This window comes from Carassius auratus, chromosome 6, assembly GCF_003368295.1.
Source record: "Carassius auratus strain Wakin chromosome 6, ASM336829v1, whole genome shotgun sequence".
Lineage (NCBI taxonomy): Eukaryota > Metazoa > Chordata > Actinopteri > Cypriniformes > Cyprinidae > Carassius > Carassius auratus.
In genome coordinates, this window is record NC_039248.1 from 24,951,013 (window position 1) to 24,976,136 (window position 25,124).

The following is a 25,124-nucleotide window of genomic DNA, read 5'->3' on the forward strand; positions in this document are numbered from 1 at the left end:
GCGCCACCTACTCCATGCGGTTTTGCGCGCGACGCGTTAAAATAAAAAAGTTTAAAGATGTGCTTACCTAAAATGGCTACTGCGGCAGCCAAAATACAAACAGCTATTATTTGGTGAAGTTTAGTGCTGGCCGCCTGCAACAACAGCCTAACGTGCGTTTAGGCCCGTATTCTGCCGTTCGCCATTGGATCCGTCTGAGCGCAGCTGTGCCGCTGGAGGTTCCTATTGGCCAGCGAGCTCTCACGCAAGCGACGCTGCGCTAAGCTTGTCTGAGAGACACATATCGCCAGCGACCATTGTGTACTTGTATTCCGTTGTGTGGATTTGGATGTTTTTGCTGCAATTCAAGAGGGTTTTTTATTCCAGTTCTTCCCTGATGACCGAAAGCACGCCCTGGATTCATTCGCGTTTGTCGCGTCGCGTCCGGAGTGCAAAAGCTAAGCTGTGGGTTTAATGTTTCTTCTCGCCGCATCCACCAATCGTGATGCTTTTACTCCATCATTACGGCGCCTGTGAGAGAGAGAGGAAAAAAAAGTAACATTCCACGTCTTTGCTCATGTTTCATATCCCGGATGTGAGAATAGCAGGGGTTATAATAAAGCGTGTGGGTGAGGCTGCATACGTCCTTGTGATGTGTTGGGTTTCCTGAAGCTCTTTTGACTAATGCGAAGCTGTGTTTGACTTGTACAGAAATTCACGTCGTGCATCAAACAGTCTTGGGTATGCCATTGTCGTAAATTGGGCGTACCTGTATTGCACTAACCAAAAAGTACCATGGTACTACCATTGTTTAGATATGGCACTATGGTCATTGGTCATATACTTCTACTACATATACTTGAGTACCATGAACAGTCAACAGCATGGTGCAAGACTATGGTTATCATAAGGTACTTTGTTTAAAATATACCATATGTCTTAAATAGCTTTGTTATAATTTATAGCACAATTGTTTATACACTTATTTATTTGCCAATTTGTAAATCTCTTTTTTTTTCTTTTTTTTTTTTTTCTGTGTGTTGTTGTCTCTGTGTACTGGAAGCTTATGTCACTAAAACAAATTCCTTGTATGCGTAAGCATATTTGGCAATAAAGCTCTTTCTGATTCTGATTCTGATTCTATAACACGTGAAACACTGAGTACACATAAATTACATTTTAAAATAGATTCACATTTTTTTTTTTTACATTTTAATAATATTTCTTAATATTACTGCTTTTATTTTGATCAAATAATATGGTAAATAAGAGAGACATTACTATTTTAAAAAAAAATATTCTTACCGGTGCAAATCTGACCAGTGGTGTATTTCTGTTTGCACGTTTTCGCATGTAATAAAAATTTTGATAATTTTTTACATGTCAAACACACCTGTATTAAAGATCACATGGATTTCCTCTTAAAGGTAAGAGGATGTTGACTTAAAGTCATGCCAGTCCAGTAGTTTATGAGCATTAAACCTACTGGCACAGTGCTGTCACAGTATAACTTTATTAATCGCGATAAATCCTTTATATACATCAATATTAGTTCTTTCAAGTTTTGTTTACATAATGTATGTGTGATATAATATATTATGTATAGTATGTATATATAAATAAACACACATACAGCATATATTTTGTCAATATTTTCATATATTTAAATGTATATATTTATATTCATATGATTAATATCATATCTATATCAATTTAAATTATAAACGTAACATGTTTTTCTTAAATATGTACATGCATGTATGTGTATCTATATATACATAATAAATATACACAATACACATATATATTATGTAAACAATAACTTTTATTTTGGATACAATTAATTGTTTGACAGCACTTATCAATATGGAACTTTGCAAAACTTTCCAGAAGATGACAGAAAAGCTGAACTTGGCATCTTTTACTGCAGGTTTTTGGCAGTTGTTTTGGCTTGTAATCTGCGGCTGAGTTACATGTGGTCTGCTGAGCCAAACAACCTTATTTATACAACTCCGCCAAGAGAATTGTAGATAAACTCTGCTGAAATGACTCTGGGACTTTGAGGAGCACACTATAAAGAGACCTTCAACTCTCAGCAACTGTTAATTCATAAATAATTCAGTTTCTGAATTATTTTTGTTGTTGCTTTTTTGGCAATTCATGCAATTTACATTTTTATGCTTCTTACTGCAGAATGTGCATCTCTCATGCCACAACTATTGCAAAGCAAGTAGCTCAAGGTAAAAGCTATTTTTGTGATAAATAAAGAGCAATGTCTAAATGAATTAATGTATTAGAAAGTGCAGAATGTGAAAATTTTATCACAATCTTGACCTCTTTGCTTCTTTCTTGACTCATATTATCAGACTACAAAAACATTTTTCTTTATAATGAGACATTTGCTTACACAAATGAAAAATAAAAGATAAACTGAATAAAAAGAATGTGAAGAAATTCATATGCCTTTTTTTAAACTGAAGGTAGCATACATGCATAAAGCACAGCATGCAATAGAAGGAAAATCCATCTGAAGCAACCTAGGGTTAAGTGTCTCATACAAGGCTGCAGAAGTGATGCTCATGGCTCACAGAATCAAAGCCTTGTGTTTTATCTCTAAAACATCACACTACCCCTATAAAGGAACTCTTCACTGACACAAATGCACACATTAGAATAGATGCAGGTTTGTAATATCAAGGACAAATATAGGGAATACCTCTGTTGAGGGGTTGCATTCATTCGGCAATGCAGTCAGAGGATGTTCCCCTCGTGTGTGTTCACCTGCACACATCTCACTTTCACTGACTGAGGTTCCTCAGAGCAGCTGATTTCCAAACCATCTGCTCCATCCCTGCACATATGGGTAACTGACTTGAAGTGATGAAAGAAAGAAAGGGAGGGAGAACAATTGAGCACACACAAAAATACATTTTCTTTAAAAATTATTCTTCAGGAATTGGCTAGAAACCCATCTCTTGCATTTAACTCTAGATGGACACATCTCTTGTCCATCTAACTCTAGAACTCTCTATTCTAATTCTATTCTTTAAAAAAAATGGCCCCTTTTAGACTTTAGACATTTGGTAACTGCTTGTTTTCTTAAAAAAAAAGATATATACAATTTTTAAAAAGTGCCTCTATTACTAGCTTGCTCTGTTCTTTTTCTATTCTATCTGTTTTTGATATGTGTATTACATTAGGCTAACTGAGACTTGATATAGCACTTTGCTAGTAAATCTCACTATTAATTACATACAAAGTGAAAAGCAACACATAAAATTTTGAAGAAGATCGAAATAGTATTGATTGTATATATATTAAAAAAAGATACTGTAGATCAGGAGACTGTCTATATGTCCTCTAACCACATCTAAAATATTTTGTTGACTATAAAATCTTGAAGCCAAGCATCACTTACACATCACTACATATATATATATATATATATATATATATATATATATATATATATATATATATATATATATATATATAGATAGATATATAGATATATATATATATATACACACACACACACACACACACACACACACTTTTCACCTGCAGCTACACCTGTGTGAACCTGGAGAAATAATTTCATACATCCAATAAAAACCACCAAAATACCAGCTGACAAGAAAAGATCCTGCCGTATTGAAGCAATGAATTTCAGGCACTTTTTTCAAAATGTTTTTGTTTAGATTTTGGGGCCAAATTAAGCTCTTTTTTTATGCATATTTTTTCCAGTGGCAAAGAGGATGAGAATGTGAAGATAAGATGAAATTCATGAAGGAAATTATCAGGGCATCTGTTTAGAGGCACATAACAAATCCCTAAAGCTCCCTGCCTCTCCTTTTCTCCCCTTCTGCTCCTTCATTGGCTCTGAGCCCAGAGCGTCTCTGGCAGGAGTTTAAGATCTTTCATTGCTTCAAGAATATTCAAACCATAAACACTCTTGCAGTTCATTTCATCATACTACAAACAACATTTTTTCTTTGTGTTCTCAAGCATCAACCTTATATTTGACCTCTTTGAAACATCTGGAGCGGGACACAGGAGTGATAGTGATGTAAACCAGCAGAGGGCAGATGAGGCATACTTTTAGCAAGTGGAATTAGTCAAACTTTTACTCCGGTGAATACAGTATTTCTCAAGGCTGGTTTATTTTTTAAAGTCACTTTCTATAAACGATCCTTAAGGTCTTAAAAAGCAGAATATTTCCACTGTTACTGTGTAGGGGGAAAACACACAGTTCATTGAACTCACATACACCTTTTGTGACATGCAAAACAGCATGATTTCACACATACTATCTAAAAGTACAAAAGCCATTTCCAAAACATTTATATATGAAATTATGCATAGTCATTATGCAAAGTCAGCTTTCATCTAAATAAATAAATAGTTAGGTAAACTGTAAACAATAAATTAAATAATAATAATGAAAAAGCTAAAAAGGAAAATACAGTAACATACAGTACAGAAAATATCAAATCCTTGTTTTGGCTAAAATGAATTGTTGATAGTAATCCAATAGTAATGAGTTGATTTTAACAGAATTGCATAAAATTCCATTATAATTTTCAAATTTTTTAAATAAGTGTTGCATCAAAAGTGAAACTAAAGAGAAAAATCATGAAAAAATATATTACAGTTCACATAAAGCACAATGGGAAACATGAAAAACTATTAAGCAGCACTGTTTCCAACATTGATAATAAGAAGAAATGTCTCTGAATATTCAGTTTTTCCATCACATAAAGAAATTCTATTTGAAAATATATTAAAATAGAAAAGTTACATATTATTTATTTATTTTACTTCACAATATTACAGTTTTTACTGTATTTTTAAACAAATAATAAATAAAATAAAAATAACAATAAAAAAAATAAACAAATAATGCAGCCTTTGCCAGTTTGCAGAACCCGTTGGCCCATAAAAAGGAATTATTCCTCTTTCAACACCAGACTGTATGTGGAAAGCAGTATAGTTTAATTCAGACGAGCCATTGGGGGTCTTGGCCAAGTGTCCCACAAGCATATTCACAGGATATTTAATGGACTTGTACAGTTTGCACGGAAACAGTTCCAAGTTTTTCAGTCCATCCACGCTGCCAAATGTGCCGAGTGGCCAAGAAAATATGGAAGAATTCAGAATTTACAGCTTTGATGTGTTTGCTGCCTGGTGTGACAGAGGAGAGAAATGACAAGGGAGTGTGTGTGAGACTCCAATGAACAAAAATGGGAGGAGAAAAGGAGAGAGAGTGAGAAAAGTTAAAGCCGACGAGGGAGCATTGAGAGACCGACTCAGTACAAGATGCAGGAGAAAGCTAGTCGCATTTGATGCATTCAGTCACTTCGTTTTTTGCTCTGTACAAGCAGCTTCTCAGAATCAGGTGGCATTTCTGGCTGCTGGAGAAACCCTTGCTATCAGGAGTCAACAGACATCTGCTCCTGCAACACACACACACACGCTTGCACGCTACTGCAGAGATGAGCACAAATGTGAGTTTGCTTAGCTGTCAGACGTAACTCGGCTCTGGGACAGAAGAGCTCTGAAGCAGGTAGGATGAACTATTATAACTACAGATGTTTCTGCATGTGAAGTTTGAGCTGTCCTGCTTCGTTTTTAGGAGTAAGACAAAAAGTAGACTGCTAAAATGTAAGGATGTGTGTCATTTTTTTTTTTTTTTTTGCATTTTTACTAACTAACATTTTTACTACTACATAACGTGTTTGGGGTGTTTGGACTGTTTGACAATTCTATGGCAAACTGAGGGTAACCTGTCTGAAAACAATCATTTTGTGAACACATGGACCTTGTTTTCTTTCTTAAAGCATGTTCCTGGTGTTATCATGCACTATTTATCTGTGTCAGTGCTATGTCAGCTATCAAAAAACACCTGGGTCAAGGCTGTCAGGATCTCACATGCTACCCTGGTTTCTGTTTCACTAAATTAACCCCAAACAGAAGTTTTTGTGTATCAGCGGTCATCTGTGGCATTTGGACAGGGATAGGGTTCGCTGCACAGGTTGGCTTTAAGAAAAACACCTCAGGTTATGAGTTGGATGCTCTTTTCTCTCGGCCTAGGATTGGTGTTTGTTTTTGCAGCTGCTGGTACGTGTTCATGGAAAAATGGCAAGTAATAATAACAACTGGCAGCACGAGATACTGATGATAGGGCTTAACCTGCATTTAACCTGCAACACTGTTTTAAAGGCAAATCTTCTTTAAAGGCAATGAAAGAGGCCGCGTGCATTTCCATGAAGACGAATTATCTTTAATAGAGCTCTTTGTCATGCTTTAATGCAAACCAGTGGTTGTGGAAAAAACCCTCAGACAGGTTCCACTGCCCTTGTAGAATGAGTTCACAGAGAGGCTCCTCGTGTTTTTCAATTTACAGTCCTTCACAGTTCTGCTTTGCTCATCCCTCCATTCTCCTCTCTCTCCCTGATGCCCCCCTGTGGGAATCTGAAACTCAATTCCCCATCACAAGACTGCCCCAAACCGTGAGACTCGAGCCTTCCCCAAATGCAGATTCTCCCTTTCTCTCTCTCTCTCTCGATCTCTTTTGTTTCATGCTTGCGTCTCCCTTCATTGGCTTTGTTTCATTTTGAATGGATACAACACCCTTAGAAGGAATCTGGGAATCTAGAATTCCAATTAAAAACACTAGTTGCATCATTTAAAGGCAAATACTTTGAAGGCCATCAATGGCAGTGTTATACATGAGTGTCATGTTAAATTAAGAGACTTGTCAAAGATTTGAAGTTGGCCAGCTGTGTTCATGTTTTATATCAGAATGTGGAAGGTTTGTAGTTGGACATTTTAAATATAAATAATTAAAAAACAAGCTATGTCCTTTTATTTTATACAAGCATTCATGAATAAACAGTTTTCAGATCAATTGATACACGATACAATTTTTAATAAGTACTACTAATACTACAAATATGATATTTAATAAACAAAAATAATAAATATTAAATAATAATAATAATGATGAAGAATATTCTTTGTATTTTTAATTCTAAGAAAATAAATAAATTAATAAATATAAAATAAGTATCATAAATCATAAAAGATTATTATTGTAATTTAATTAATAATATATTTATTAACAATAATATTATTATTATTATTATTAATCATATTAAATCATTATTTAAATAACTTTTAATAATAGTAACACCATGTCAACAAAAACAAATTAAAATGTTTTATTATTATTATTAATAAAGTAAAAATGATAAAATGTTTACTAGTAATAATAATAATATAATACAAATTGAATATACAAATTAAATAAACTAAAAACTATTATAACATTATTATTATTATCATTTACTCCTACTAATAATATTAATTTATTAATAATTATAAAAGTTATTTATTCCTATTAATTATATAATTAAAATCATTATTTTAAATAACTTCTAATAATAACAAGTAAAAATTCTGAATAAATGTTTCCTTTTATAATAATGATAAATAATTAATTATAGAATTATTGTAAAAAAATAATATTTTTAACAAAATAAATAATAATACCTTAGTATCTTATTTATTGTTACAATGATTCTTTAGCAAGTAACCATGGCATATTTGGTATTAAGCACAATACTGAAAAAATTTGAAATTAGTACATGGTTATGGTAAATGCATGACTATTTGACCTGTCTGTACTATTAACATTTAACTGCAAGACACAATGAATGAACAAAAATAATTTTTTCTGTATTTGATTAGTTGCGTCTGTAAGAATGTGTTTTCTCAAAACAGCCATAACTGATTCTTCAACATCTGTGTGGGTTGGTGGAGCTCTCTCCAAAAAAAAAAGATAATCTCAGAACTCAAGTTGTCTTCGGTGTCGCCCGTGAGAACTGAACACACCCGTTTAATTTTATTCAATTTTGAACTCTCAACATAAACCTTCGAATTCATCAAATGCTTGGTAAATCCATTGCATTCCCATTCAGGAAACATAAACTATACAAAGATTCCCATTTCATTACAGTACAAAACTCTTCCATCCTGTTTATATACGACCATATGTGTATATGCACTCATGTCACACACTATCTACACTCATGCACATAGAAGACAACTCCAAAAGTCAGCTGGTGGTCCACTTCAGATAACACACGACCAGCCACAAAAACTGGAGTTACTATCTGTCTGAAACCTTTATCACTGTCTCACCAGCTCAGTCAGAAACACATGGGGCTAGTTCACCAAAAAATACACAAATTTTGTTTATAATACTGAATACATAGATTTTATAGGCTAAAGTGGGATGCATAATAAGCAATGAAAAAGATAAATGTAGTGCATATTCCACTCCTCATATGCCAGTGGTGAGCCATTTTCATTTCTGTTACATCCATCAATGCCAAGCAGGAGAGGTGGAAGTTGAGACATTTTTCTTCATCAGATAGGAAATGCAATTTCCAAATGTTTATATTACATACAAAGGTACTGGAATGTGAGCAGATTGCATTATTAACAGGTGTGACATGGGTACCTATAGAAAGAGAGTGTGTATGTGTGTGTGTGACAAGCAAGAAGAGAAACAGTGTTTTCATTGACTTCAGTGGTGGTACACCCTGCTGAGATACCCACATATCCAATACGCTCTCCTCCCCGATGAACTCACCCTTTTTTCACTCCATTTCTGCAATGCTTTATTCGTTTACACAAGAAAAACAAAAGGAAAGAAGTGTAGGAAGTGCAGAAAAAGGAGGGATTTGCACATCAAACACGCAGCCAAAAGTACAATCGCTCTGGTGGTGGAACTTAAAGCGAGGTGGACCAAGGTGGACCCGAGCCAGAGCGGAAAGCCCCACTTTGTAAAAACACAGCGCCACAAGTAGATCCATCCGCAGGAATGAAGGGATACTAATTGTGAGGACTGTCAGAGAGGTCACATCATGATAACAGCAGTCGAGGAGGTTTCTAAAGGTTCTTCACTGGTTTTCTAAAAAATCTAGGCTTGACAAAGATGCTCTTGCTTGATATTTTTATAATCCAGGTCCGGTTTAGTCATGTCTTCCAGACACCAGTCAGACATGTTAGTCATATATTGATGCTAAATACAGCCCTGACAGATTTTCAACAAATAAACACACACAATGCCGCCTTGCTCACAGCGATCATTATAGCCTGGCATGTAATTGTCTTGAAATGTAATGGTTTTTATTTTTTTTACTTAAAGGAGGGGTGAAATGCTATTTCATGCATACTGAGTTTTTTTACACTGTTAAAGAGTTGGATTCCCATGCTAAACATGGACAAAGTTTCAAAAATTAAGTTGTACGTTTGAAGGAGTATTTTTGTTCCAAAAATACTCCTTCTGGTTTGTCACAAGTTTCGGAAAGTTTTTTTCGAGTATGGCTCTGTGTGACGTTAGATGGAGCGGAATTTCCTTATATGGGTCCTGAGGCACTTCTGCCGGAAGAGCGCGCGCTCCCGTATAGCAGAGCACTGAGAGCACAACAGACTTCACTGATCAGAGCAAGAGCGTCGCGAAATGTCACAAAAGGAGTGTGTTTTTGGTTGCCAGGGCAAGACAACCCTGCACAGATTACCAAAAAACCAGATACCAGATTACCGGTGAGTAAAACTGCTTCAAATATCTCTGTGTTGTTAACTTAGCTATCAGCGCGTCAAGTAAACAACATGCGATGTTGTCATCAAACTGCACTTTCCACATGTACAGCTTAAAAAAAAAAAAATTTTAAAAAAAGGCGCCATAAAGTGGAACTTATTCATTTTCCAAAACCGCTAAGCAAATATATACAGTTTCAGTACCACATAGAGACGTCGTTGCTGATGCTGCTCTTGTTCAATTTCAGCCTCTGGATCTGATTCTGGATCATAAATATACGCTGAATCTGACTGTAAGCCATGGTTTGTTTTGGATGATGTTTTTTCCCTCACGGTAATGTCACAGCTTCCAAACGCTCTCAACGCAAAAGCCTACTGGTGCTCGTGATTCTTTAGCTCCGCCCACACGTCACGCCTCCAGGCGCTCGTGTTTTTCCGGGAAAAATCGGTACAGACTATCTTTCTCTTATGAATATAATAAAACTAAAGACTTTTTGGAGTTATGAAGGATGCAGTACTACTCTATAGGTACTCAAGATTAACAGGATATTGAGTGAAAACGAGCATTTCACCCCCCTTTAAGAAGCCAGCTTAATCCAACCTAAGCTGGTTTTAGGTTGAATTTAGCTTTAAGTACAACTGACAGCCTGATTTGACCAAGTTAGGAGACCAGCGAACCAGCTTAGCCTGATTTAAACAGTTTTTCAACATTTGACTTGTAGTTCAATTAATATGCTTAAGCCATTCAGCGATAAACGGTCAGATAAAGTGATACCGAATACATTATACCATTTTTAAATTATATATTTCAGAAAAATTGTTTGCATATATATTAAATATATTTATTTATAATATAAATTGTATTAATATAAACATAGACATGTAAATATATGCACATATTTTCAAAATATATACTATATTTGTTTTTATATATACATAATAAATATGTACAGAACACGCACATATATTATGCTTTTATTTAGGATGCAATTAATCGTGATTAATCTTTTTGACAGCACTAATACATAGTAATAATAAATACTATTACAGTAATAATAGTAAAATGTTATTTAAAGGTTAAATTATTTAGAAAATGTATTCTCTAATTAAAAGTATTTAATTAAAGTTTTATAATAATAATAATAATAATAATAATAATATATATATTAAATCAAATCACATAATACAAAATATTGAACTACTTATTATAATTTTTATACAATTATTAGTTGTAGTAAAATATTTTGAATTATTTTCAATTTATGATTTCGTCCCCTTGGAATTATAAGGTTCTATCTGACATTTTTGTCAAAGTTGAGTTATTCACATATTCTAATTCTGTGACAATTTATTTACATTATGTGATGTTTTATTTTAAGTTGTGTACATTTTGGGATTTTTTATTGAAAAAACAAAAAGGTTATATCTACAGAAGTCTATGGAACACAAAAAATGTAAAGCTCAATATCTCAAAACTACTCAGAACGCAGAGAGAACCTTATAATTCCAAGGGGACGATTTATTACTTTGTAATAAATTAATTATTACTTTAACTGTTAGTGCCATCAGTATGCCAAATATTGTCTTTAAATTCAAAACACCATTATAAATAAATAAATAAATACATTTGTTAACCTCACTTATTGTTGCAAGTCTATTATTGCTCATACTGAAAGTAACCTTAAGTTCAAGTGGATGTGGAATTTTGCACTTGCATATTTTCTTCTGAGACTATAAAGAACTACCTTCAATTTAATTACATATAAAATCTGCATGAAAATATTATTTGAGCTGTAAATTGTGACCTTAAAACCAAAGAGCAAGTCTGACTTTTCGAAAAATGACATGACTTGGAAGTGCATTAGGAACATCTCTGTAAACTATTACAGTGGAAAGAAAAAGAAGGATACTGAAAGAGAGAGAGAGAGAGAGAACAAGTGCAGACAGAGAGCGAAGAGTAATTACACTTACACTGTTCATGTGCTGCTTTACTGACTGGCCTCTCCGCACTTAAACCCATATGGCACACACAAACAGGATGTACAGCCCCCTAAAGCTCTGGGATCTATTAAAACTTGACTCACAAGCAGCCCGAGCAAAAAATAAATAAATAAAATACAAGAAGCCTAAATTTAACCTTTTGTTGGCATTCCCACTGTCTGCTTTGAAGACTCTCTTGCACTTTCAAGTGGCCACTGGTTCGCCGCCGAGATGCAAGGTAGTCATTTGGATTTGTTTACATGCGAAAAGCAGAGCTGAAGACATTCAGGGCTTTAACCACGCAATGCATTTCTTCTGTTAATCACATAATTCATGAGATCTGTTCATTCATTTTGTCTGTGAAGTGCATTTTGGTGTCTCAAAACATAACAAAAACCAACTAAACAAAGTTGAAGATTTGTATTTTTGCTAGGGTGTTGAGGGTGGTTGTCAAGCTGCACAAGAGTTTCACTCAAAAAGGGGCAACAATATATCTTTGATTGAGAACGAAAATCCATAATTTAAGAAAACTATTGGTGAAGGATGTGGCTACCCAACATTAAACCCTTGTTGACCTGATTTTATAGAACAAACCATCCTGCCACAAACCCTACCACCTAAATCTGGTGTACATATGCTGTATAATCCAAAACCTTGTAGATAGTTTGGATTGGACAGCTGCTTCTCAATTCTCTTGCCTATGCCATCCAAGTAAACTTTCAAGCCAATGTTCAGTCTTCACCAGAAACCAGCCAAGGAGGTGACAGAGTTCAGAGTGGTTAAGGTAAAATGGAGACAATGCCTCATAGGGAAATACTGGATGAAATGTTAGCCCACATCCCCTGGCAACAAACTTTTTTTTATTTTAGTATTTTTCTAAGTTGTTATAGTAACACTGAGCACTGTCTTCATATTGGACAAAATAATCCATAGACTGGACTGAAATAATACAAAACGTTCATTTTCTAAGCCACCGTTCAGAGAAGATTTAGCCTAGATGTCTAGTGACCTTAAACTCTCGAGGCGCAAACCAATTTTGTGGCTGTCGCAAACCTGCCAGATGGGCTCAGATACCATATCCATGCTTTACTCCTGGTAGTTAACCAACTTCACAAAGCACATGGAAAAATGTCTGTCTAGTCTCAACTCTTGGACGCTCTTTTTAAGTAACACTAAACATCACATAAGTACACCCATAAGAAATCTACTAGACTTATTGCCAATACATGAAAATCCCCTTGTGTGCATGAAAGCTAAGCTTAAAAACTTGCTAAAAAGTGATCTAGAGGGATGTTTGCATGTAGCCAACAGTATTGCTATCACCAACTCTGGGTTTTTATATTTACTTGGATCAGAAAAACATCCCCATAAATAATGCTAATCAAGAGATAGGCGATCATTCAGTATTACTATCATGAGAATACATGGGAACCTCTTTTGGTGAGTGGAAATATGGGGCAGAAATCAGGAACTGATTATTGAGAGACAAGGTCATGAATCATCATAGGACTAAAAGAAGGAAAAAGGGGAAGATGCAACATCTGGCTAAAACATTCCACTCAACCACCAAACATCAGGAGTCCTTATATAAAAATCATCTCCATTAGCCACGAACATGCAAAGCTTTGCCACATTTTGGGTTTAAGGAGGAATTATGAGCAAGTTTGTTGTGATCGTGAAACATGTGGTTTGAGGTTACCAAATTAACACAGGTTACACACACACACACACACACACATTCTTACACCCTCTCAACTGCTTTCAACTAACATTTCTGCTTGTGTCTGAGAGAAAGAGAAGATCAACAAAACATGAAAAAAACTGATTTGAAAAGGTGTGATCTTGTTATTATGTATAGGCATTCAAACATTTAATTGTGTCTGGTAATTATCATGAACACTTTTACATGTCACAAAATCTATACTGATAATATAAAATGATTCAAATATTTTTATTTTTATTTTATCTTAATATTTTTTTTTCTATTATATTAAAATGACATTTCTCATATAAAATAGTGCCTAAATGATATTTAAATATTTTTTACATTAATAATATTATATTTAGTAAATATTCTAAACATTTAAATATATATTTATAGTAATATAATAACAAAAAATTATATGCAATAAAAATTAAATGAATAAAAAATGTCATAGTTTTGTGAATGTTTGTAGGCATCTAATGATAAATACCCTCTAAAGGTGGAACAGAAGCGCTTCTGAAACGGCATTTAGGTGTCTTTACACAGACTGCTCAGAGATGGAATAAATGCATTTAAACAGCAGTTAAGGCCTGTTCACACTAAGGATGATATATTTTTTTACACTATCAAATTTTAGTCTGGCTGTTGTGCAGCATTGCGACTTCACACTGCATTTGCAGGAACATAGCAGCTTTAACTCTGTGTAAAGACACCTCAAATTAGACATTTTTAGAAGTAGCCCACAATGATACTTTACAATAAAATAAATAAGTACATTGGACATAAAAATACCTATGAATACTAATGCAATCATGCTGAATTGGGAGTGAAAGCATGAGTATGTGTAGAGGCCTCTGGAGGCACAGTGTGTTGCAGTGGGAAAAAAAGAAATTCTTAACAATTACATCTCTGTGATTTATACGGCCTTTCTGAAGCATGCACTCTCAGTCACTCATATATCACACACAGCAACATATACATCACTGAGGAGAACAGCCTCAACAAAACATAAACAAAGCTACGTGAACAGATGACCCTGTTTCCTTTCACATGCACGTGTGTTTACTGGCTTTACTCACTTCATGCTGATTTTACAGATGCAGCTAAGTTAGAGTACTGGTTAAAAAAGAAGACACTAGATAGATATTAATGAGAACATATTGTTTACAAGGTGCATGTGCATAAAGTTTGGAAAACTTTACCAAAAAAAAAAAAGGAAAAAAAAGAAACAACTGATGAAGACACATATTGTTCAAAGTAGTATATGGTCTAGATTGTTTGTCCAGTCAAATGGACATGAAATTTCCACCTGCCTTTATGTCAAGCAATCTAGCTTTGCCAAGTTTATGCCATATACACCACAAGACATTGGAACGTGCTGAAATTAAATCACCTAACAAAATTGAACAAAGTCAACAGAAATCTTCTTATATCCTCTCATCATGAATCTTCATTCAAACATACAGTCAAACACTAAGGGGGATGTTTATGGAACACCATTTTCAATTAAAGATCAAATAGTTTTGGCCATTGATTTAAATGACAGCAACGTTTGGGGGGTCTGAAAATGCAAGCTTTTGAAAATGGTTTCAAAGTGCAAGATACCATTATTGTACGAAAACTCAAATTTGTGAAAACGGGGATGTTGTGCACATGCGTATTATGTGTTTGCATAGTGTTTCTTTTAAAAGTGCCATCACCAACTGACCTGGCGTGCACAATATAGCACTTTAAGTTGTTTTCACAGATCCGTGTGAATGGAGATCATTTTGACAACACTGTCATCTGTATGCAAAAAAAAAAATGCATAGGGAAAGCTTTTTCTTTTTTTTTTTGTCTTGTAAACGAACCAAGCGCCTTGGCATTGTGGGACATAGTATTCTTGCAGTGGTTGGTTCAGGGTTTTCTGTGCATACAGAAAATGTATACTGTTATACTATAATATAACATTATACTGCAAAAAACATGTTAGTATGCTTTCATGAACACAGCACAATTTTGCTCTGAAGCAGTGAAGCTGTTAATTAACTAAAATATGTAAACACAGAAATGAAAACTGCTTTGGTCAAACCATTTAATGAGGTCTTTAAATATAATCAAGCAGAATACATGCCTTAACACTTCATAACTTGATACTGACCCTCATTTGAAGCTTTTATGTTGAGTGTAGGACTGTACTTAAAAAAAAACAAAAATAAATGTTGTGAGTAATTTATTTTGCTAGTCTGTCAAATTCCTCTTTCTCCCAAAGTGATCCTCTATACTCCTTGCTTTGCACTTACATGCTGCTCTCTTTTTCATTATTGCAATGAAAACATGTTTCTGTCATCTAATATGGCCAAACTTGGAGCATGTGTAATGTGTGTGTACTCATAATAACTTACAAGATTGATGTGCATAACTCCCCTGTGAATCTGCACAAGATCCCTGAAATGCAAGCTTATTTAGCATGTTTGCTAATACATATAGTGCCTCATGAGTCTTCTTAACAGCTAGAGGTAGAACATTTGACATGTTCTCAAGAATAGTTGCTAAGGTGTTCTAAGTGGTTTTTTTTTGCGGGTTTTTTTGTATGTTTGTACTCAGCTGAGAGCTCTTTCGTGAACGTTATTTAAGAGTGAAGTCTATGACTCAGGCGCTATTCAGCAGAGACTCAGTTCCAGATAACAGCAGAATTATAAACCATGAGAAACAAAAGGCAGAATGAAAATTGTGCAATCAAGGAGCTCATAAATCACTCTTAATATACAACATACGGTAGAGTTCACATAAATACACATGGAAATGCTTTAGAATTTCTCATGTTAGAGATTCTTTGGAGGAAGACTCTGGTATTCAAGCGATGGCCTGACCCTGACTAAGCTACATACCAAGCAATGTATGGATATTGTGTCTGTTTCTTGTTATGACTAAGTTCTATGGATGAATAAGATTACACTTAGTGCAATGTGATAAATCTTATTCAATTGTTTTAATGCATTTGATATTGATGGTTGCAGTTTATTTCATTAATTAATTAATGTATGCATTTAGCAGACGCTTTTATCCAAAGTGACTTGCAGTGCATTCAGGCTAACTTTTTTTAAAACATTTTATTTGTGCACAAACCATCAAGTTGAACTGTAGTCTGGGTCATGGAAATAGGCAGATGACATACAGGCATGTTAATGAGTGTCATTAAAAACTCATTTCTATTTCAAACATTTATGAGAGAAGATGCTGAGGGACTTCAAAAGACGCCGAGGCTCATGTTTCATATGGGTTTTCACACATGAGGTGGTAGTTTCATGGTTAAGCATCTAGACTAATGACTTAAAGATATTTTCTGTCATCATCTGTCAACCACATGTCATTTCCTCTGAGGAACACAAAACAGAATATTTTAATACATCTGTTTTTTAATCCATATAATGGGGTCAACTGCTGTTTGGACTTTCAGTGTTCACAGAGGAAAGTCATAAAGGTTTGGCTATATATCGTTGGCTAACGTTTATGTGTTACGTACAGATTTTATAAAAATGACTGCTAAAATACCTGATTTCCACTGAATTACTTGTAAAACTAGAAGCTTTAGTATCAAATAGCATAAGTTATGTCCTGTTCCGTCCTACAAAATCCATCCTACCATAATGACCTAGACTGTGAACCTTCCCCCCTTCTATGCCATCATTACCCCATGCTTTTCTTGATCCACAGCTTTGTGTGCTCTGGACTAGCTATCTATTCCCTTTGGCGTGAAATCCCATGAGTCCCCTGTACAAATGATCGATGACAATCAGACGGTTTCCAGGAGGATTCACATACTTGACTGCTTAGTGTTATCAGTAAGTGTTAACGCCATGTCCATGTTCATGGCTGTAAAATTCAAGCCAAATTTGTATTTTTGTGCATTTTTGGAATGACAGCAGTCATACTCTGAATCACGGTTCAAGCCAGTCAATCCACATTACCTCCCCTCTACACCCTTCTGTTTTTCTTCTTCCTGCCAAAAAACAAATGGAAAAAAGTTTTAGTATGGCAGTTTCTCATGCTAGACATGATCCTTGTGCTAATATTTTGATTGGCCTGCTCTCAGAAGTCTTACTGCGCATCCCACTGAGAATGATGTGTGTGTATAGAAATAAATAAATGCATATACACTCTGGGCACAGAGCTAGAGATGTAATTTGCAAATAAGTAAATTATTATGCTTATCAAAGAAATGTACAGTATGATTTAAATTTGTAAGTTTTAAATGAGGAGTTCACCCAAAATGAAACACTGACATTATTTACTCACAAGCATGTTGCTCCAAACTCAAATGACTTTGACTCATATGACATCCCTTTATCTGTTTGTGTAAATTCAATTGAAATGGTGTCATAATCTATTGTTATGCATCTCTGTGATCTATTAACATGGAAACCCAAACTTTTAGAAGATTCCCTCTTCTAGTCTGGACGCACACATTGTTTCTGGTATTTACGTCCTCAAGGATGTATTGAATTCCTTTGCATGTTTTTATTGCAACCGGATGCCCACAGCTATTTGTAGAGATTTTTTTTTTTTTTTTTGCATGGTTTGGGGAAAAAAAGACAATCAAAAAGACAGATGGACTGGGCACATTACAACATTGTGCTGTTTTTGGTTAACACTTACTGCCATTTGCTCGAAGGAGGTTCAACACTTCAACACTTGTGTTTCATGGCATATTAACAACACTTGTTCAGAATTCTTCTGAATTACTTTTTGTGAAGCACAAATGACAGCCTCTGCATTTTCTAAATCATGACAATATCATGTCCAAAAACATGGTATTACTATTAGTACCATCCCCAAAACTGTGTGACAATTTGTGTGACTGAAATAAACTGTATACAAAATTGTGAAACTTGTGTTATCACTTTTCTAAGCGTTACACTTATGATTGATTGTTGCATGGCATTTGATAACTTTGCTCAACCAACTACAGCAAACAGCAGAATTTCCGGTGAAACACTTAAGTGAAGACGTGTTCCTAATGAATGTTTTGAAAGAATGATTCAATGACTCACTTTTTTCGTTTCTGAAGGAATCAGTGTTTTAGACGAATTGAACGACTTTATATTGTATCTATCGATGCTATCATTCAAATTAGTTGACTGGAGATAAATGTTTTATGAATATAAACTGTAACATTGAATCGATCCTACTTATAATATATAAAAATACAAAGTCACTGCTATCTTGATATCTTGATATATCTTGAAACCGCTCTAATGAATTCAGTCAGATTCAAACAGTAACAAAGTTTCCAGACGTAGAATAAAATGAATAGACTTAAATTGAATGAGGGACCCATCTCATAGAATTGAAGTAAACAGCAACCACTCCGAACCCACTATAACTTTTTAGAGACAAGCACCACTCATTTTCATCTAAAAAATGTTGTTTTCAATTTTCCTTAGCTGCACTTGTCATAGTGATAGCAGCTGTCATAACACTGTTTTCATGGGTCTTACAAACATGGTTCTCTGAAACCCCCTTCCCATCTACCCCCCACAGTTCTTCATCTACCCCACAGATCTCTCTCTTCCTCTTGTAGGAAAAAGAACATGAATTACTGTCCTGTAGAGAATGAGAACCGACTCTGCGTTTGCAATCAAGACATCTCTCTCTGACTCTTTCCTGTCCTCTGTCTCTCCTCTTCATCCTGTCTTCCTCTCACTTTCTCCATTCTGTCTCTCTCTTGTGTGCCACTGTCAACAAGAACGTTTCCTTGAGCCAAACAGGTGCAAAAGCCATAAGTGAATCTTACAGCCAACAGCAGTGAGGTAAAACTGCATTTGGGACACTTTTACAAAGCGTCATCTGCACACAAATTCAAATGATCTTTCAGAAACAAATGGCAGATAATTTGGATATTTTGCAGTCTAATGCAATAAGTCTGCCCTTTTCACTGGAAGTTCCAGTTGTGGCCATTTCAGTAAAGATTACATGTATAAAAAACTACATGCACAGATAAATTGTTCACAGTGAGATCTGTAACATGCATTAAGAAAATAGATAGGATGAATTTTTGAGTGTCTTTTTGGGGCCACTGTAGGTGTTTGGGGACTCTGCGTCTGAGGAATGTTCAAAATCTGTGTACAATAACAGGAGAGAGGAATTATGGGGTGAGGAAAGATGGAACTGAGACATGGACATTTGTCATTGAGGAAAATAGAGTGGCTGTCACTAAATTTGTAGCCTCTCAGTTGATAAATGAGAGACCGAGGGTTTGTGAAGAGGAGCTTCATGTTCAGCAGATGTGTGGGTAACATCCAAATGTCACAGTGACAAAAAATGGTTCTGATGTGTTCGAGTTTTCAAGATCATAACATGCTCTGAGTGCCTTTTAATGCATTGTTTTGGTGTTGTGATTGGTAGGCTATGACTCAAACTCAGTGGATTTTGAACTGTTTGTGTGTGTGGTAGGTGGAGGCGAGATGTCAGTAAAGCTGAAGTTTGATTGTCCGGCTGAAGGCGGCATGGTGCAACGGAGCCGTTCCTTCACTGGAGTAAACACACTCGGCGGCCGGAGAAGGTAAGAAAGTATGGCTTGTGTTTGAGAGAAGATGACGTATTTCCATGTGCGTCAAACTGCATTACTTGCACTTTTATTAAGATAAATGTCCTCAAAGCATGGAATCCCATGGAAAGCATGACTCTTGGTCGCTGGAGTTTATGCCATGAGGACATCTCGGGGAGGTCTTGTTTCAGAATTGAGCACAAAACAAAACATTTAGGGGGAGTCCAGATCGTTCCTGCGATAAAGCCATTCATGGTGCTACGGAAAGTAAAACTACTGTAGAAACTATACAAATAGTTAAAAAAAAATTAAACTGATTAGAATATAATTCTTAGAAAAGAAGTTAAAAACATTATTTAAATAACTAGAACTAAATCAGAAATGTAAACAAATGTATATAGACATATTCACAAAAAACTGACCAGAAGCACTATATTGAAAATACAAAAATAAAAACTAATTTGATAAATTAATAAATACTATCATAGTATATAAGTTATACTAATATGACACTGCCAAACATAAAAGCCCAGCCGGATGATTTCTACCTCTGGTCTCTGACTACTTGTTCCAGATACATTTCAAGTACTGCTTTATTGTTTTAGTGTATTCTGGGCATCTATATTCACCATCTTGCCAATTGCCTTGACATTTTCCATAATTTATAGTATACAGAAAGTTTCCAGACTTAGTAAACTGAAGCAAAAGGGATTCTAAAGCAGCATTTTAAAGCATCATAAATATATGTCATTCAGGGCTGAAAAGTATGGATTAATTTCAAGCACTGCTATCTAATAAAAAATGATCTATTTTACTGTAATATGTGTCTTTGATATGTACTTTTATGTATTCTTGAATTTCACTTTTTTAGCTTACAGAAAACTCTACTGATGTTTTAAATCAGTCAGTTAGGAGGCATAGATGTGGCCTTAGCAGGGAGCTCACTAGGCTTTGGAATGGAGCTTAGCTTATATCTGATATGGTTTATGGCTTTTCTTTGATTGCTTGTAGTTCTGATTCAGCATTCCACAAATCTGTAACGTAAACAAGCATCGGCTATTATATAATGGCAGCAGTTATTTCAAGAACTAAAGGTCCTGAGAGGATGCACGGCTCGCATTCGAGTACAAGCATCATCTGAGCAGTGTGACAGCTTACATAAGTAAACACAGCTGCCTGTGTGTGTGTGTGTGTGTGTGCGCGCACATTTGTGCAAGTTTTTTATTTTATTTGTCACAATAACACTACATTCCTGCATTCCCATTCAAGTAACAGATTGAAACTAAATGATTGCAGACAAATGCCAAAACAACTTCAGAGGCCGGGTCCGCATGCTTTCAATTTGTTAAAAAAAAAATTCTATGGCAAAAGCTTCACAAAACTGCATTGTGAGAAAATGCTTTTTAAGCATTTACTCACTTCGTAAACTGTACATTAATCACCACTGTCAGCTGTGACCCTGTTAAGATCATGGATTTTAGTTAGAAAAAAAGATTTCAACCACTTTTATTACTTTTGTTGATTGGATAAGGTTAGTTTATCTCTACTATTGTCAACAAAGCCAAATAATTAGAAACCATTATAACCTATTATAAACTATTATAACTATTATTTGCAGTTGGGCAGAGACAAATGCGCACTCTAAGTCAACAATTTTATGTCTGTTTTCACAAAAAAAATCCAGAATACTCATCTTGAGACTGTATACAACCTTGTTGGGTAGTGACTAATTCATGTAAGCAAAAAACAAAACAAAACAAAAAACACACAAATTATGTTACAGTCAATTAAGTTGTTTTCAACTGGTAAATAATTTTACATACTTATAATAAAAAATACATATAAACATTATTTATAATGCACTGAAAGTATGTTAGGATGCAGAGGGCTGAGAATAGAAAATCAAGTTCTTTATTCCTGAGAAAAAGGGCGTCACATGTGACACTGTCCCCTGAGGGACCTGGAGTTACAGAGATGTCAGTGATGGAGACAGGAAGGAATATACTGATGTGAGAGCCAGAGCTTGTGTTATTAGTGACCCCAGAGCAGCGCTAAGGAATGCCTTCACTAAGAGAACAGTTTATTTACATTGCAGAGTCATTGGGTTTGTTATGCTGTGTAAGCTTCCACTGTCAGAACATGGCCGAAATATGTAGATTATATTGTGGGTGTACCTTAAATGGGATATGAGGATTAAATTCAGAATATAAAAACATATGCTACTGTTGGAACTGCTAAAGCAAATGTTGGTTTTGGAAAGAGATTGATACATCTGTTGAGCAAAGTAGCATTTAAATGACCAAAAATACATTCAAAAACATCATTAATGTTCAAAATGATTATTACAGTATGAAATAACTGTAATGTGATCTTAAGTACATTATTTTCAGCAGCCATTGCTATAAGAAAACACTGTTTTAGGAAAGCATTATAATGTGGTAATTTTGTAATAGAGAAGCTGTTCTTAATGTCCTGGCTTGCTGAAAACCACTGTGTGCTGTTTAATGAAGTGTGGAAATTGCAATGCAGTGTCTTCCAATCATTGCATATACTTGAGAACTTCAATTGTGGACTCAGAAAAGGCCAAATATATATATATATATATATATATATATATATATATATATATATAGAGAGAGAGAGAGAGAGAGAGAGAGAGAGAGAGAGAGAGAGAGGATTGTTATTGGGTGTGTTGTCATTTTTAATTAATTTTCCTAGTACTTGGTAAGATTTTTTTATGTTTTGAAAGTCTTTAATGCTCAACAAAGCTGCCATTAATTGAACAAAAATCATCAAAAGCATTAATATTGTACATTATAATTATTAATATTATTGAAATAACAGTTTGAGAGTTGAATACATTTCAAATATAAATTTATTCCTGTGATGTAAAGCTGAATTTTCAGCATCATTACTCCAGTCTTCATTGTCACATGATCCTTTAGAAATCATTTTTTGATTTGATTCATGTTGATTTTTTGCTCAAGAAACATAAGAACAACTTTTATTAAAAAAAGAAATATGCTATATATAGAAATATATATTTATTTATTTGAAATAGAAATGTAGTAACATTGTTAATGTCTTTATTGTCATTTGAAGTTTAATGTAATTGCTCATCGTCATTGAAAATGTCTTTTGATTGATTTTATGTATCCTTATTTAACTAAAGTATTCATGTCATTTTTCCATCTCATGCCACAGACTTTCCTCGGCTCGTAGCTCTCTCCGCACAAAAGCCGTAGCAGGGAAATCTCCCAGAATACCTTCCTCGAGTCGGGTGGGCAGCAGCGTCTGGGGGCAACGGCCTGAGCAGGTGGACAGAATCTTCCAGACTTTGAGGAAAGGGCTCAAGTATGTGCAGTCACTGCGGCAGAGAAATGAATGGAGTCATGGACCACACGCACTAGTCTCGTGAATGTTAATGACATCTCGTTTCATATAGGGACTACTTGGAAAACCATCAAACAGAGCTGGACTTCCTGTCATCCCAGCAGAGAGACACAAAGAGGAACTCCAGACTGGTGAAACTTTATACTAAGAATAGATTTACACTCTAGCCTTAAAGCTGCAGTAGGTAACTTTTGTAAAAATATATTTTTTACATATTTGTTAAACCTGTCATTATGTCCTGACAGTATAATATGAGACAGATAATCTGTGAAAAAATCAAGCTCCTCTGGCTCCTCCCAGTGCTCCTATTGCCATTTGCAGAAATGCATCGCTCCTGTTAAGAAACAACCGATCAGAGCTGCGGTCCGTAACTTTTTTCTGTGTTCAAAATGTAGAAAAATGTATATAATTAGCGAGTACACCATAAATCCATTTTCCAAACCGTGTTTTTAGCTTGTACTGAATCACTAGGGTACACCTATAATAAGAGTTTATATTCGGACTATTTTAGATTGCTTCAGGGGTACCGCGGCGGAGTAACCCAGTACCTTTGTGATTCTTCATAGACATAAACAGAGAGAAGTAGTTCAGGCTACGATGTTCTTCCGCAAGACGCAAGCAGTTCTGTTTATTAACCGCTAGAGCGTCAAAAGTTACCGACTGCAGCTTTGAGTCTTAATCCTTTATATTTTATACATTATTTTGTTAATTTAAAGTAAATATAAAATAATTAATACAAAAAATATATTCATCATTCCTCAGGGTTTTTTCTATGACCTGGAAAAGGTAAGTTGTCAACAAATGCTATTCATTCATTTTGAGTGTTTTTTGTTGTTGTTAGTATTTACTTTACTAAACATTGCATTTAAAGCCAAAGGTTACAAAATGTAATGCTTTTTTATATCCTGCTTGCCAACAACAGGAGATACGAGCCTTAGAGAGATACATACGGCGCCTTGAGTTTCACATTAGTAAGGTAACACAGCTTGAAAATACTTTAATTTGGTTATATATATGAACTCTAGTCAGATGTGCTAAGAGTAAACCTGTATCATGTGAATGTGGATGTCAACAGGTTGAAGAGCTGTATGAGTCCTATTGTATCCAGTGGCGGCTCTGCCAAGGAGCTTTGAACATGAAGAGAGCGTTCTCTCTGTCCCCGTCTTCACGACAGTCTAGAGAGAGTCTACTGGAGCTGAACCGCAACCACAGACACAGCCTGGAGGTGAAGTCTCTTTCGGACACCATACACACAAAACAAACAATGAGTAAACCATTTGTGTGGTCGTTTTTTCCCAACAAGCGTAAACACTGTGGCTCGATAGATTTTTCAAAACATGTCGACCAGCCCAACACAACAACCATTTAGAACCGCTTTTCCTTTGTTAACATGATATGCACTGATAAAAAGAAGTTATTATGTTCACACTCATCTCTACCTGCAGGATATGTGTGCAATGGAAGGAGAACTGGAAATCCTGCTGGGTGAGCTGCAAATCAAAATGAAAGGTACGCAGCACCTCTCATATGCAGGAGTCTCCTAAACATTCAATTCCAGCTCATTTTTTTAATCTATTTTTTTTTGAGGCAGGGTTGATAGGATTTGCTCGACTCTGCCCTGGAGATCAGTATGAGGTGAGGAGCTTTAACCCAACATCCTACTGTTGTAAACTTCTCTTGTTTCTCCAAACCTGGATATCATTCTGTATTCTGTATAACACAAAGGGAGTCATTTAGCACAATGTTCATGCTGCTGTTTTCCAATGAAAGTGAATGAGGACTAATGTTCTCTTAATGTCCGGAAAAAAGCTCCATATATAACTGGAAGAAAGAAAGAAAGCCATATTGGTTTGAGGGTGAATAAAGGATGATGATTTATCCATTTAATACATAAAAGTAATAAAGATGTGAAGGCATTCCACCCCAAAA

General features: G+C 35.1%; 2 protein-coding genes across 6 annotated transcripts in view; one reads left to right on the plus strand and one right to left on the minus strand.

The window, feature by feature from the left end:
- chd6 (chromodomain helicase DNA binding protein 6) overlaps positions 1 to 984 on the minus strand; it is a 35,946-nt gene extending 34,962 nt beyond the window's left edge. For both annotated transcript variants that reach the window (XM_026265961.1, XM_026265958.1), the window contains exon 1: positions 68 to 984. The gene's annotated coding sequence lies outside the window, so the exon portion shown is untranslated. The remainder of the gene's footprint in view (positions 1 to 67) is intronic.
- Positions 985 to 5,286: 4,302 nt separating this feature from the next.
- ripor3 (RIPOR family member 3) overlaps positions 5,287 to 25,124 on the plus strand; it is a 33,290-nt gene continuing 13,452 nt past the window's right edge. The window contains exons 1-11 of one of the 4 annotated variants that reach the window (XM_026265962.1): positions 5,287 to 5,545; positions 18,837 to 19,065; positions 19,338 to 19,407; positions 19,709 to 19,817; positions 23,007 to 23,156; positions 23,248 to 23,326; positions 23,958 to 23,981; positions 24,118 to 24,171; positions 24,271 to 24,420; positions 24,641 to 24,704; positions 24,787 to 24,830. In XM_026265962.1, coding sequence (XP_026121747.1) covers positions 19,720 to 19,817; positions 23,007 to 23,156; positions 23,248 to 23,326; positions 23,958 to 23,981; positions 24,118 to 24,171; positions 24,271 to 24,420; positions 24,641 to 24,704; positions 24,787 to 24,830 — 663 coding nt within the window. In that variant the 5' untranslated portion in view covers positions 5,287 to 5,545; positions 18,837 to 19,065; positions 19,338 to 19,407; positions 19,709 to 19,719. The remainder of the gene's footprint in view (positions 5,546 to 18,836; positions 19,066 to 19,337; positions 19,408 to 19,708; positions 19,818 to 23,006; positions 23,157 to 23,247; positions 23,327 to 23,957; positions 23,982 to 24,117; positions 24,172 to 24,270; positions 24,421 to 24,640; positions 24,705 to 24,786; positions 24,831 to 25,124) is intronic. The other 3 variants (XM_026265964.1, XM_026265965.1, XM_026265963.1) reach the window with 3 other exon arrangements.